The sequence below is a fragment of the Egretta garzetta genome, unplaced genomic scaffold, assembly GCF_000687185.1.
Source record: "Egretta garzetta isolate BGI_Z169 unplaced genomic scaffold, ASM68718v1 scaffold447, whole genome shotgun sequence".
NCBI classification, from domain to species: Eukaryota; Metazoa; Chordata; class Aves; order Pelecaniformes; family Ardeidae; genus Egretta; species Egretta garzetta.
The window spans coordinates 1,361,982-1,374,951 of record NW_009260397.1 but is presented as its reverse complement, the minus strand read 5'-3'; the positions used below and the strand labels follow the sequence as shown (position 1 = coordinate 1,374,951).

Sequence of the window (12,970 nt, the reverse complement as noted above, 5' to 3'; positions counted from 1 at the left end):
GAAAGGCCAGTGAGGCCAAGGACTGTGTAACTTTGGAGATCAGATTCCTTTTCCTCCTTTCTCTTTATCATCCTGTCAAAACACCAATGCATGCAAATAGAACGATGCTTTGGGGATCTAACAAGAGCAGTACAGTTCCTGACTTAGAAATTTCAAAAGGGACAGAATTTTCTACATCTGGCCTTTCACAGACCGTACCATTTTGTAAAGGACAACAGATGCCATCTACTGAAATGCCTGCCCTGCGGCATCTGTTTGACCAGAGTGTGGCGTGGCAGGGAACGCTGACCTTGCATTATGAACGTTTTCTTGTGGACACTTTAGCTATCTTTTTTTCAGCTGCGTGTGAGCCTTGTCGAGAGGACAAAGGGGGGAAAAAAACCCAAACCCATGTCCTGAGACTTGGACTTGATACAAATTTCTTAAATATTTACAGAGGACAAAAAGTCCAATTAAATCAAAGTGGCTGGGACAGGCAGGCAGCAGCAGCACACTGTGCTTAGCTAATGGGGGGTTCGGTGATTTGGAACATCTCCCAGTTGGGCTCCCTGGGCTGGGCTGGGCTGGTTTAATGGTTGGCAGAAGGGAGCTACTTACATTGGCAGCTGATCCAAGAGCTTGGGTTGATCTGGCAGCACAAAAGGGCCTGTTCCTGTGCTGGAGAGGCGACATATTGCCCTGTGCTTTGCTATAAAGGCTGTTAAGATGCCAGCTCTTTCCTGGAACTATTTAACTATTTTAAAATTCACTGAATTTTTGTTGCTCCTGCTTTTTTCTTAATGTTTAGTGTCGAGTATATTGTGTTATTCCTTGACGTGCAGTGTGGTTTGATGAGTTGAAGCTGGTAACTTGGCTTTATCCTCTTGGAATACTAAATAGTTTTCTGGGAAACTTAAGTGTAATGACATCAGCAGAGCAAGAACAGCAATCTGCAGATATGCATCTTCCTTAGGCTGGTCTGTGTAAGCTGCTGTCCACAGGGTTCTTGAGAATAATGTTTGTCAGGAAGCCAGTAAAAGCTGCGATCTGTGACCGAGGAGCTTTTTTGCATTGTAAAACTCGATGGGGTCCTAGTTAGCCAGCGACGGTGTGGGAAGACAACGTAACCTCCGTTTCTGGTTTTCCCGCTGAGGTCTGTAGTGAAAGTGAGATAGAGGCAATGTTTGTATGGATTGAATTGTCCCTGTCCATCTGGTAGTCCCCCGTGGCCTGGAATGCAGGTATCTGTTTAACACGGAGAAAGTTTGGCATTACTTTGAAAAAAACCCAATAATTCTTGTATTAGCCTAAGTTCTAGCTGGCCTAGGTAACTCCTGAATCCTGGTGTTGCTGCTGGCTGTTACAAGAGAAGGAACAGGGTACGGAGACAGGCTTTAACATTTCCTCAGCTCACCAGGACAGCTTTTAATAGGTGGGAAAGGAGGTGGCTCCAGCTAACCTCCCCGTGCTTGTTCTGCGGAGGATAATGTCATGCTGAAACTTGGCCAATTCAGTAAGGCTGGAGGATTCTGTCTGGTGTTTGCTCCCGTTGTGGAAATACTGGGCTCTGAGAAGTTTTAAGGACCTTCCACACTGTAACACTCCAGCCCTGAAAATATTTGAGTTTTTGCAAAAGGGGTTTAACCCTTCCTGTGCTTTGATTTCTGCTTTTGTTCCTGCCACCTCTATTGCCCAAAAAGGACAATTAGGAAACAGATTGTTTTCATCTTCTGTGCTGTGATTTACCATCCATGCCATGAATTCAGAGGCTTTATGTGGTGGAAGGAAGAACATTCATCATCTGGCCTTAAACAGGCATAGAGACATTTACAACTTGCTACAAGGATTCCTTGGGTAGGACACCGGCCTGCTGGGCATGCAGCTGTGGCACGAACGGGAGCATTGCCTATTGGAGGCAGGACTCGGCAGGGAAAGCCTACGGCCTGTTCCTAACCCCGGTCTAGTCCCAGTGCCAACCCAGTAAGGATTGCCTTTCCACTGGGCTGTTAACGATGGGTAAAAGAGGAACTGAGTAGCTTGGTGGGATGCTGCCAGCGGGGCTTTCACTGAGATAGAAGTGTCTTGGTGAAGACTACAAAGACTGGTGCCTGCCATGGAGCTGGTGAGGGGAGCTCTTAATCCCATTAGGCTTTAAGATCAGAGCATCAGCAAGTCTATCTTGTGAAAGGTTGGATGTTGTTAGTCTTTCAAAGTACATCTGTTGGATAAAAGCCCTTCTGGTTTAGGTAGAGACCTCCCTAATGAGCACATGGAACCTGATGAGGCGTAGGGAAGAGCTAAATGCTGAGCTGGTCTCACCAGGGCTGCTCTGAGTAGATGCAGAAAAGCAGCTTCAGGAGTTAGTGCAATTTCCAAGAAGAATAGAGAAGTATCCTGGGAAGTCTTTGTGCTCCAGGGTTAGCATCAACTTGAGAAAGGAGTTCAGGACTTCAATTTTAGGTGCTTGAATTTCACTTCAGCACCTTTATTAGCCCTGTCCTTCAACCTGGACTAAAGGAAGGAGCACCTTGTTCTCCGCTAGTAGGCAGCCATCGGCAGCAGTGGCCTTTCTCTGGTTCAGTTACACGTGCTGATGTAGATCTGGTGCTGTGCCATGCGCACATTCATTCTTCAGGCTAGTGTTGGCACGTCACTTACAGCTTTTTGCTGTTTTATTGCGGAATCTGGTTGAGACAATGCTGGGATGTGGGTAGAAATGTCGACGGTGCTGCTCGGGGAGGTTCTGTGATGTTGGGAGGCAGACAACTTGTTAAAGCAGGTTCTGGGTGCTTTGGAAACTTGGCCTTGGCTTCTGACAGGCCACCGGTGATTTGCGTGCCTTGGCTGACGGGCTGGAGATTGAGTCAGTGCTATAGTGATTTCCTTCTGGTTTTCTTTTTGAGCTATGAGAAGTTTGGGAGCTGTGAGCAAGAGCAGCGTGGGGTTGGGAGAGCAATCCATCGTGAGTCCGTACTTGCTGGTTGGGGTTGAGGCTTCCAGCACTTGGTCTGAGCACAGGTGGGTGGCTGTGCACTAACAGTTCACTGAAGGTACAAAGACCTTTGGTGGGATGTCCTGAGAAGCTGACAGTGCCCGCAAACCAGAGGCTTAGATTTTATAATGGTATAGGATTTGATACCCATAATTTACAGCCAGGGGTGACCTATGCCCACAGCAAGGCAGCCACTGCAAAACGGGACTGGAATTGCTGGTTGCAGCCTGGTGAGATTATGAATATTTGATTGGAATCCCTGGAAAGCTGAAGAACTCCACCATGAATCGTTGTTGGCATGGCAGCCCCGAGTCAGCCCAGCTATGGACAGTGAGGTGGTTCTTGCAGGAAGGGAAAGGACACCCATTTGATGAATTACAGGGTGGTGGCAGCTTTCTTGCCTGCAGTTTGCCTGGTGTGGGCCAGTCTCGTACCTGAGCTGAAGGTCCGCATTAGTGCTGAAGTCCCAGCGAAGGGCAGTGGCAGGAGAAACTTCTTTTAAGTCAGGAGTTCTGTCTGGGGTGTCCTGCCTCGCTGCATGCGGGGCAGCAGCAAGCGCAAGATCAAAACACTCGGTGTTTTGCAATCACGGTGCACTGGAGCTGCGTGACTTGGTTACGGAGGCACAAGCTGGGTGCAGCTTGATTGTTGTTAGCCACTGATGTTATCTTACCCCAGCAGGAAAGCGGTGTTCCTTGCCTGCCCCTGTAGGAAAAATTGACTCTGCCACCTGCATAAATAGCAGGGGGGTTGTAGCAGCCTGGACTTAGTGGGCTTTGGGTGTGTGTTGTTGTTTCTGAACTTTATTTCAGTTAATTATGGCAGCCTCTCTGCCTCAAAGGGAGGCTGAACGGGACACACCAAGTGGTTCTTGGAGGCTGGCCGCCATTCAGAGTCGTTCTTGGGGTCTGCAGGGACACTGACAACCCCTTTGGGCTGAGTGACGCATGAAGGGCAGCTCACAGCACCCATGCTGAAAGCTCCCTGCCTCCCAGCTGCTTTCCTCAGGCTCCTGAACCTACACGTGTAAAATCAGCCTGAAAGTCCTTTCCTTTGCCACGCCTGAAGAGCCAGACTGGTAAATTTTACCTCTTAAAGTTGGGGATGTCAGCAAAATCCCATGCCTGGCTTATGTGCAAGTTGGCACTGCACCAAAAGCACAAAGTCAAGTGGAAATGTGTCGGTGGTCCCACTGCCAGCAGCTCCAGGAGAGGGAAGGGGTAACTCCTACAGATTCAGTTATATGGGGATAATCCTTACAGATTCAGTTCCCACTGCCTCTATTTACACAAATAACAGGGATTCAACCTGATTAGGCAAATAGCCTGAGCCTGCTATGCTGATGTCTGAAGGCTTCTCTGCACTTCTACGTGGTTCAAGTGTTGGGATGAGATAGTCGAGAAGGCGGCTTCTGGTGCTCGGAGCTCTGCAGCCCCAGCAGGGGCAGATTGCTGCTCTGTTGTCTTCTATGGTCGTGGCTTTTCCTGTGGCTTTTTCCTTGCTGAGGTTGCAAAGTAGGTTTGCTATCTCCTCCCCTGGAGGCTTTCTCCTCTCTCACCCACCCTCCTGCTGGGGGTGGATGTGGGTTCTAATCGTGCACAAATTCACCTCAGTGTAAAAGCAGGGCTATCATCTTCTGCCCTCTGTACTTTGAGCGTGATGTAATACATCTATAATGTCTAATAACTCCAGCTATGCAGAACTGTTTTCTTCCTCTGTGGCTGTCAGTGGGCTCATCCATGCAAGGCTTTAGAGCAGCGGCTTGCAGGGAGAGGAGGAGGAGGGGGAAGATGAAGCTGTTTTTCTCAGCAACTCTTACCACATACTCCTGCACTCAAGTACCTAGCAACCCACTGAGCGTCACGTTTTCTTCATGTGGCTGTACTCCAAAGTGCCGCTTGCAGTTCATTTGGGTGACCAGTTATGAGTTCATCTTGCAGATTGTAATTTAAAAAAAATATTTAAAAATAAGTCAAGAGTTTGGTCTCAGTTTGCTCCCCAGTGAGGCGCTGTCTGAATGCAGAAATGCTGAAACCATCCGCGGAATGCAACTTGCCGCGACAGCAACACAGACGGAGCGAGAGCTGTTTTCTGAATAATGACTTCATATCGCCACTGATCTTTACAGTTGGTGCCAGTGCTGGCGACATGTATTTCTGCAAGCTGAAAAAAGCCAAGGGGGAGCGGATCAGCTGGGCAGCAGGAGTAACTTTTATACAGATGTGTTGGTACGACGTGTGAGGGCGTAGGTCTGAGGAACTGGACTTCAGATGCCTGCCATTGGGGAAGAAGTGATCCGTGTTTTCCTCTCGTGGCTTCCTAATTGAAGCAAGGCCAAGGGTTACGGCAAGGGAAGAGGTGCTCACAGGGCAGTTTCTTCCACTGCTCTCGATAGATGACTTTAATCATTCAGCTCAGGTGCCTGTGTAAAGTGTTAACAGACACCTGCCCCTGTCTTCGGGTGCTCGCTGTGCCTGTGCAGCCCAGTTTTGCTGGTGACAGCGCTGCTGGTGTGTGCTGAAGACAGGCTATAAATACGGCGGGGGGAAGAGCTGCAGTTGCAGATAACAGCTGAGTGCTGAACTCTGTTCTGACAGCCTCGGCCCTGAGGTTGGGAGCAGAGCTCAGCCTGCTTAGCACAACACTACCATAGTAGGAAGCGGGCAGGAGCAGCTCAGCCCTGTGTATTAATGCATCCTCCACCACCGTGCAGTTCAGCTGAGCAATGGAATCCAACCCCAGTATTTTTAAACCTCAGGCTGTTGCGTTTGAAGGGTCTCAGACATGTCACCTCATTTGGATAACGCTGTTTGCTAGCAGCATGCTGGTATCGCCGGCTGGAGGTTGAGAGGCATTACGTTTAATTTAAACACATTACTGAAGCTGGCTGAAGTTGCATATTCAGAGAGGCTCCCCCTTTTCCTCCAAGCAAAATTTAGATTATGGCCTTTGGAGCAGAGCATTACAGGACACTTGGAAAATCCAGCTTTTACCCTCAGAGGGCTTTAGTCTTTCCTAATGCTTAACACAGGCCCCAGTGCTGTGAGCTTGTGGCAGAACAGTTCAGGTACTGGGGAAGGGGAGAGGCCGTAAGTGACAGCAGCACTCCCAGACAGCTGCTCGGGGCAGTGTTTCACAGCAAAAGCTTTTGGTTCATCTTCCTTTGGCCTGTGGAAGGGAGAAGAGAGTAGCAGCTATTTGAGGGTGGGGCAATTTAGAAAACAGAAAAGGACAAAAAGTAAAGATGTAGTTGGGAAAGAAATGTTTATTTTAAGTTTCTCAGAGGGATTTTACAAACAATGGAGCATTTTAAAAAAATTGAGTGATCAAAGTACTTGACAGTGTCCCTTAAACACACACACAAGCCCCTGGATGGAGGAAATCACACCAGCGAGGAGGTCAATACTGCTGGAAGAGCAGCTGGCATCTGCATAGTTAGTTAAGTGTCATCCTGGCATGAACATAAGAGCGCGCTGAAGTATGTATGCATGTACCTGCAGAAAACAAAGTGCATAAAATAACACGCAAAGTATGTATTGTAGAATAAATTTATTTACCCGATACAAATGAGACGAGGTGTGATGCTTCTTACCGTCAGCAGGTAAATAGACACTTGATCTTATTTACAACTCCTAAAGGTCACACATGCAGTCGTGGTAACTGGCTATGTCGGTTGTTGCTTTTTAGAGAAATGCATCACAATATTTTGTATTGCACCAACATCTGTCTTACTGCCTTAGATTTAAATAAGTTACATTACAGTGCAAAATAGGTTGATTTGCACACATGATAAAAAATCCAAAGTTATGAACCGGAGGCTTACGGTTTAACATTCATCTGTAATCTTTTCAATGAATTTTATAAATAGGATAGCATTGTACATAAGCTGTTATAGAGTAGGTTTGGATGATACAATACAGAGAAAGATTTGTCTACAACCGAAGGCATGCATTATTTTGATATTGTACATTGTGTAAACTGACATTTTACATACAGAAATATGGAAAATTGGCTGACAGCTCCACGATTCTTGTTCAAGGATAAACAAACTCTTCTCCGTGCAGCACAGAAACCAAACTTCTCTGGAGAGAGTTTCCAACTCTGTAAGCTATATTGCACGTTTGTACATCTGTATAATGAAGTCCTAATGGTACCACACATTTCTTCCACAGAGAACACAATGAGTTTTGTTTTAGGGAAAGCAAAGAATCTTTACACATGATACATGCAGAAGTTTTGGTAGATGTGTTGCTAAAAACACATGCACGCAACAAAACAACCTTACATTTCTGCAAAATTGTTTAGGAAGCGATTACTCCAGTATTGCTGAAAAGGAAAGAAAGAAAAGGCATCAGTTAATGAAAGGATGAATGCTAAGTATCATTATACAAGCAAGACTAAGATCAACAGTGACAGAAGAAAGAATGTTAAGTTTGACAACTGGCTGCTCTGTCATTGAAGGGACACTCTCAGGTCACTGTGTTCTTAAAGCCCAGAACCCTCTGGGTTATGGCTCAGCCCTTCTTAACGCAGCAGAGCTCCCTTTACCATCAGCAAAGCCAGCACTTCCTACAGGAGACTGCAGGGAGGAAAAATTAAGACATGTTTCAACAGCTTTTGCCTTTCTCTGCCTGACTTGTCTGTAACAAACAAGCCTCACTTATTTGTAATTTTTACTTTCAAAGTTCCACACTACAGTTTAAAGAGGTCAAGTTTTTAAAGAACTTGAAGGGTGTTCTTCTAATCAAGGCAGTATATTGCAAGTCTGGCCCCAAAGTGACCTAACAATGTCCCTTTTCCAAGGTATGCAGCTTATTCTGGGAAGCAGCAGGAAAGCTTTGAAGAAGTCATTAAACTACACAGATTAATGAGTAGGCAAAGGGTAGAGTACAACGTAATAAAGCTACTACTGTACTTTACCCCTAAAATACAGCGTAAGGTTAGCCTTGCGTCTAGGAGAGAGGAACAGTATACTCTGATTCCCTAGAACTTGATGGTGGCTCTTCAAAACACTGCTTCAACACTACAAAATTTAGGCTCTCCTGCTAAGATTTGAAAATGCATATTAATGTAATTAGCAGAGATTAGGGAAACAGTTAATGGTTAGAAGTGCAAAAAAGTAAACAAGACAGGTGCAAGAGACAGACAACTTGGTATCAGTTTTACCTCCCTTCATCTCAGCAAATTCAACCATCTTTAAGCTGTTTACCATGTATATTCTGTGCATCAGCTGTGTTCTTGGAACAGTGACAGGACTGCTGTACTGCATTTTATCATCAGATTAAAAACTCATTTTCTTACCATTAGCCTTCTCCAAAATAGCCTCCCTACAAACAAAAGCCTCATAGCACTTTGAGAGACCAGTACATATTTTTCTGCAGCCTCTTTCATACTTTATTTGCAATAATACTTTGGGAAACCAAGTATGAACTATTTTTATTGCTTGGATGCCAGCAAAGAGGAGCAGCTCGTTGGGTAGCTCACGAACAGTACTTTGAGTCACTCACATGTGAAAGCAGAGAGGGCCCAAGGCACTACGAAGATAAAAGCCCCTGTCTAAATATTTGATGTATGACTACAGCTGCCTGACCATTTTCTTTGCTCCGATTCGGACAAGGCTACGGGGAGGAGCTGCTCTCATACCAAACCCCACTGGCTTCCCACCACAAGCCGATCTCCTTCCTGGTGTTCCCAGCATAAGGGAGCATCAATCTTGTGATTGATATTAGTCTTACACCTCTCTCTTGCACTAGAAAATAAGTAACAACATGTGAGGACACTAAGGAATCCAAAAAACAGAAGAGATGAAAACGCTCAGTGAGATGAGAGGAAAAGGAAACAAAAAGTATAAAGTTACTTTCTAAAAATGGGGTGGGAGATAAAGGCTGCGTGCCTGAGTTATTTCTCCTTAAATAAGTGCTTCCATTTATATATTCACAGGGCTAACCCATTAAGATAGGGGTTACCTATTTCTATCCCCAGCTGACCCTAGTACAGCAAGGAGGCTGGAGAGGAAGTATGTAGGGAACAAAGAAATTCAGAGAGAGTTTCAACTCTGGGATGTTGGCAAGTAAGTCTATTCTAGATTGGAAAGTCCTCCCTTCTTGGCTTCTCCAGATGAAAGGACTGATAGCTAAAGAATGACAGGATCTACACAATTAAGAATAAGCATTTTCGTTAGTACATTCTCTTGCAGTGCATTAACCTCGCACTGTATTTCTATGGTTTCTGTAATTGAAAAGCTGAGCCAGCAGCTGCCTTGTGCTATTCTAATGCCAGAAGCACACTCAAGCAACCTCCCACAGCTACTCAACTGAGAAGGACCAAGACCAGATCCACAGCACTCCAGCTCCAAGACCACAAGGAAGCTTGCAGCAGACACCGATTTCAAGGCAGGGTGCTTCACTGCCTGGGAGGAAGCTCATAGTAGGTCTTAACATTTGGCCAGTCCAGACTAGACAAGCCTGGTATTTACCATGTAGTGGTAACGCTTGGAAAACAGAAGTACTGAAAGCATAGCAACAGCTGCCATTGAAGCTGAGATAAGCAAGCGCTGATCTTTGGGAACCCTATTGCTCCATTTGTACAGGAAAATTTGGACAGCAAGACTAGGAGAAATAAAAGACAAACAGGGTAGATTAAGATTGCTTGGGCTCTTTAGGAACACCTTATAAAACCTGACTGTTCCTGAAACCTCAGGAGCCTGTAGGGATGAATGCCACTCTAATTACCCACCAGCCACCCAGCTTTCAAAGGCAAGCTCCACGGAACAGAAGGCCCGAACGCAAGTGCCCCTGAGACACACAATACGAGTGAGCTCTCAGATGTCTGTATGGAAACCCATGACACAAGCAGCAAGATTCATCTTCAACACAGAGATCCAACAAAAGTTGCTGAAGACTGAATTCCACTCATCAACAGTCACTTCCCCCTTCAGCCTCTTAGAGACAGGGAAATAGGGGGTGTATAGCAGGATTATTTGGCATAATAGATAGGAATAGGATTGCACAAGCAGCAGAATCGTTAATGATGACAGTCAGATACATGGCTTTAAAAAGCTCACCAACATGACACTCTGGAGGTTCACACAGAACTAGTGTTCAAAGATTCAGTGGCTTTTCTGCCCTGGAAAATGTTTGTCAATAATGCTGGGAGCACATAGAACTAACTTGCTAGTATTTGTTTCCAACAAGTAACGCACTTGGACATATTTTGGTCTCAAGGAATCCTAAGTCACATGACCTATTCTTTTTCCGTTTCAGGAAACAGGGACAAGTCTCACATTGCTCATTTATTATTGATACAGCAAATGGCCAGTGCTGGCCATTGGTGTTGTGGTATGCAAAACCTTAGTTTGGCAAAGACAGGTTCTTCCACACTAAAGAGGGCATTCAACAGGATTTAAATGCTTACAGATTGGCAACACACCTACTACATCATGAGGTCCAGCTCCTGAGTCACTTCAGCATCCACTTAAACAAGTCAAAGTCTATATAAACAGCGAGTATTCACCATGCAGTGGAATTTCAGATAGGGTCTGTGTATTTGGAGGTTAGCATCTATATTTGAAACCTTGAAACCTAGGGAATTATCTGTGCTCACTGGATTCCAGCTGGCACCAACAGAACATAGCTTTTAACTATCATTTTCCTCTGTGAGGAATCAGAAAGCTGTTTGAATCTGGTTATTAAAGCAGACTGAGCCAGCAGAAGATAACACTATGTCTACAAAGACATAGTGACCCCAGTACAATTTTCAAAGACTATCCTGTTAAGCTGAGACTGTTCTTTTGTCTTTTCATATGATCACTGTACAAAGTGTTTCCACTTACTGGAAACAATAAGCTGTTTTTGCAAAGAGGAGCGCCTGCACTTTGAGCACTGCAGATGCCAGAGACTAGAGAAGGGTGGTCAGCTCAGAGGGGGCATCCCTATTTCAGAGCAGGAAAAAGCTTTGGAGTAAACCAGCACCTGACCACAAGTACCAGAGTGTTTTGGACACTAAACATTCATGTAACAGCTGTCACTGTCTTAAGTTACAGATTTGTCCAATTTTATCTCAAACTTAAGACCAAAAGCTCTAAGATCTTGGGGAACTAAGGCTCCCGGGTGCTATAAAACAAGACCTAAAATACACTAAACCAAAAGCAAGTGCTTTGCCTCTGGAATCAGTAATTTGAGCTTCGGACCACAAAACAAAAGAGTCTAAAGTGGTGATAATAATGTAGCACAGCAGAGTTTGACAAAACACAGCATGGGAATGAAGGAAATTACTATTTATTCTTCAACATGTATACAGCATATGCTATTTTACAGCAAGTCACCACTGGCATGGTGAAATGGAAGAGAAATACTCACTTTAGTCGATGAAAGTTGGAAGGCATTGGAGAAAAACACCACAGTTAGGACTGTTAATGACTTACACATTGTTGATACAGGACTGAATCTGAAAACATGCTTTAACATTTACCGTAATAATGAAGGTGGTTAGTGCCACATTAAAATAAAAATAGTTCTATACAATATGTTCAATTTGGTCATGTGCTATTTACAGATTTTACAAAAAACACACACGAGCTTGTTACTTCAAGTCAGGCTAACAACAGGCCAGCAGAGTAACTCAATGTATACAACTGATCATTAGTGCCCTAAGTGTAGGAAATCCAATTTCTAGCTATGCAGTGAAAGTTATTTTTCCAGGTCTCATTACAAGTTTTAATCGTGGGGGGAAGGATCTGACACACGTAAATAAGATATTAAAACCCAACTTAAACCCTCTTTTGAATTAAAACAGATTGTGTTTTGTTAAAAAGGCTTGGTTTAGATTTAAGTAGACAGAAGTAGCCCTCCCTGTCCCTGCAAAATGGGCAACACTGGCAAAATAAGGTCTGTTACAATAAAATACAATAGACACTTAAATAAATAATCTTAAAAAAAACAACCCTATGTGTGTTGAGAGTATGGAAGAACCCCAGCAGGCTGCACCTGGAATGATATTTTCTGCACGAGCAAGATTAGGCATACCTCATACAGAAACTGGTGTAAACAAGGACAGTCAAGAACTGAGAGTGAGGAACAGGAAGAAGGGAAACCGAGAAGAAATCCTGACCAAGGTAGCAGCACTCTCTACCCAGTGCAGAAAGTTCCGCTTACAAATAAAACCTGACTTTATGACAAATTAAAGTTTGAATGATCATGCAGAAGACAAACAGTTACATGCTTTTTTAGTTTTAGACGACACACATTCATTCCCTAAAATCTGCTGCCAATTTAGTTTGATAGTGTCCGCTGGCTCAAAAAAATTTACTTTTTTTACATGATGAATAGACTATTGAACAGAACACTGTACATGCTTTTCATCTACAAAAAAATATTTGCATAAAATAGTGTTAGTTCTCTGTACATGTCAATGGACACTTTTAACTGTGTATAAAAGAGGAATATATTGCCCCCACTGAAGTCAGAAAAAGCAAAAAACCAAAATCTAGATTATGAAACCTCCATCACCGGCAAGTATGTTCATGTGAAAATTCAGCAGAAATAGACAGTTGCTCTAAACAATAAAAAAATTAAGTTAAACTTTTTCCTTGAATGTAAAACTTGTCACCATGTCAGTCAAGACCAGAACATATCACTAAAGTTAGTGTCTGTGCTGTAAAGCCAGATAACCAAGGGCATAGTAATGAACACAAACGGCCAGGAAACTCCTTCGGTGCATGCTGACAAAGAACATGGTTTGGTGGCAGGCCGCACACTATCTTTACCAGGTTCCAGGTAGTTACGGGCCACATATTTAAGTGTTTCATCCAGCAGAATGACAGGTAGTGAGATTTTCAATACCATCAGCCATTGCGTCACATTCAAAGGTGTGATCTGGAAGATAATCTGAAAGAAAAGCCAAGCATTACATCTTTTCTCCCACACCGTCCCTTGCCTTAAGCTCCAGACAAGTTTTTGCTCTATCTCCAAGTTCAGGGATGAATGCAAGATACATGCACTT

The 12,970-nt window shown here is 44.3% G+C and overlaps 1 protein-coding gene across 1 annotated transcript in view; it reads right to left on the bottom strand.

The window, feature by feature from the left end:
• Positions 1-6,413: 6,413 nt before the first annotated feature.
• The window catches only part of ATP2A2 (ATPase sarcoplasmic/endoplasmic reticulum Ca2+ transporting 2), a 48,612-nt gene continuing 42,055 nt past the window's right edge, over positions 6,414-12,970 (bottom strand). The window contains exon 20 of the mRNA XM_009643112.2: positions 6,414-12,855. Coding sequence (XP_009641407.1) covers positions 12,586-12,855 — 270 coding nt within the window. The 3' untranslated portion in view covers positions 6,414-12,585. The remainder of the gene's footprint in view (positions 12,856-12,970) is intronic.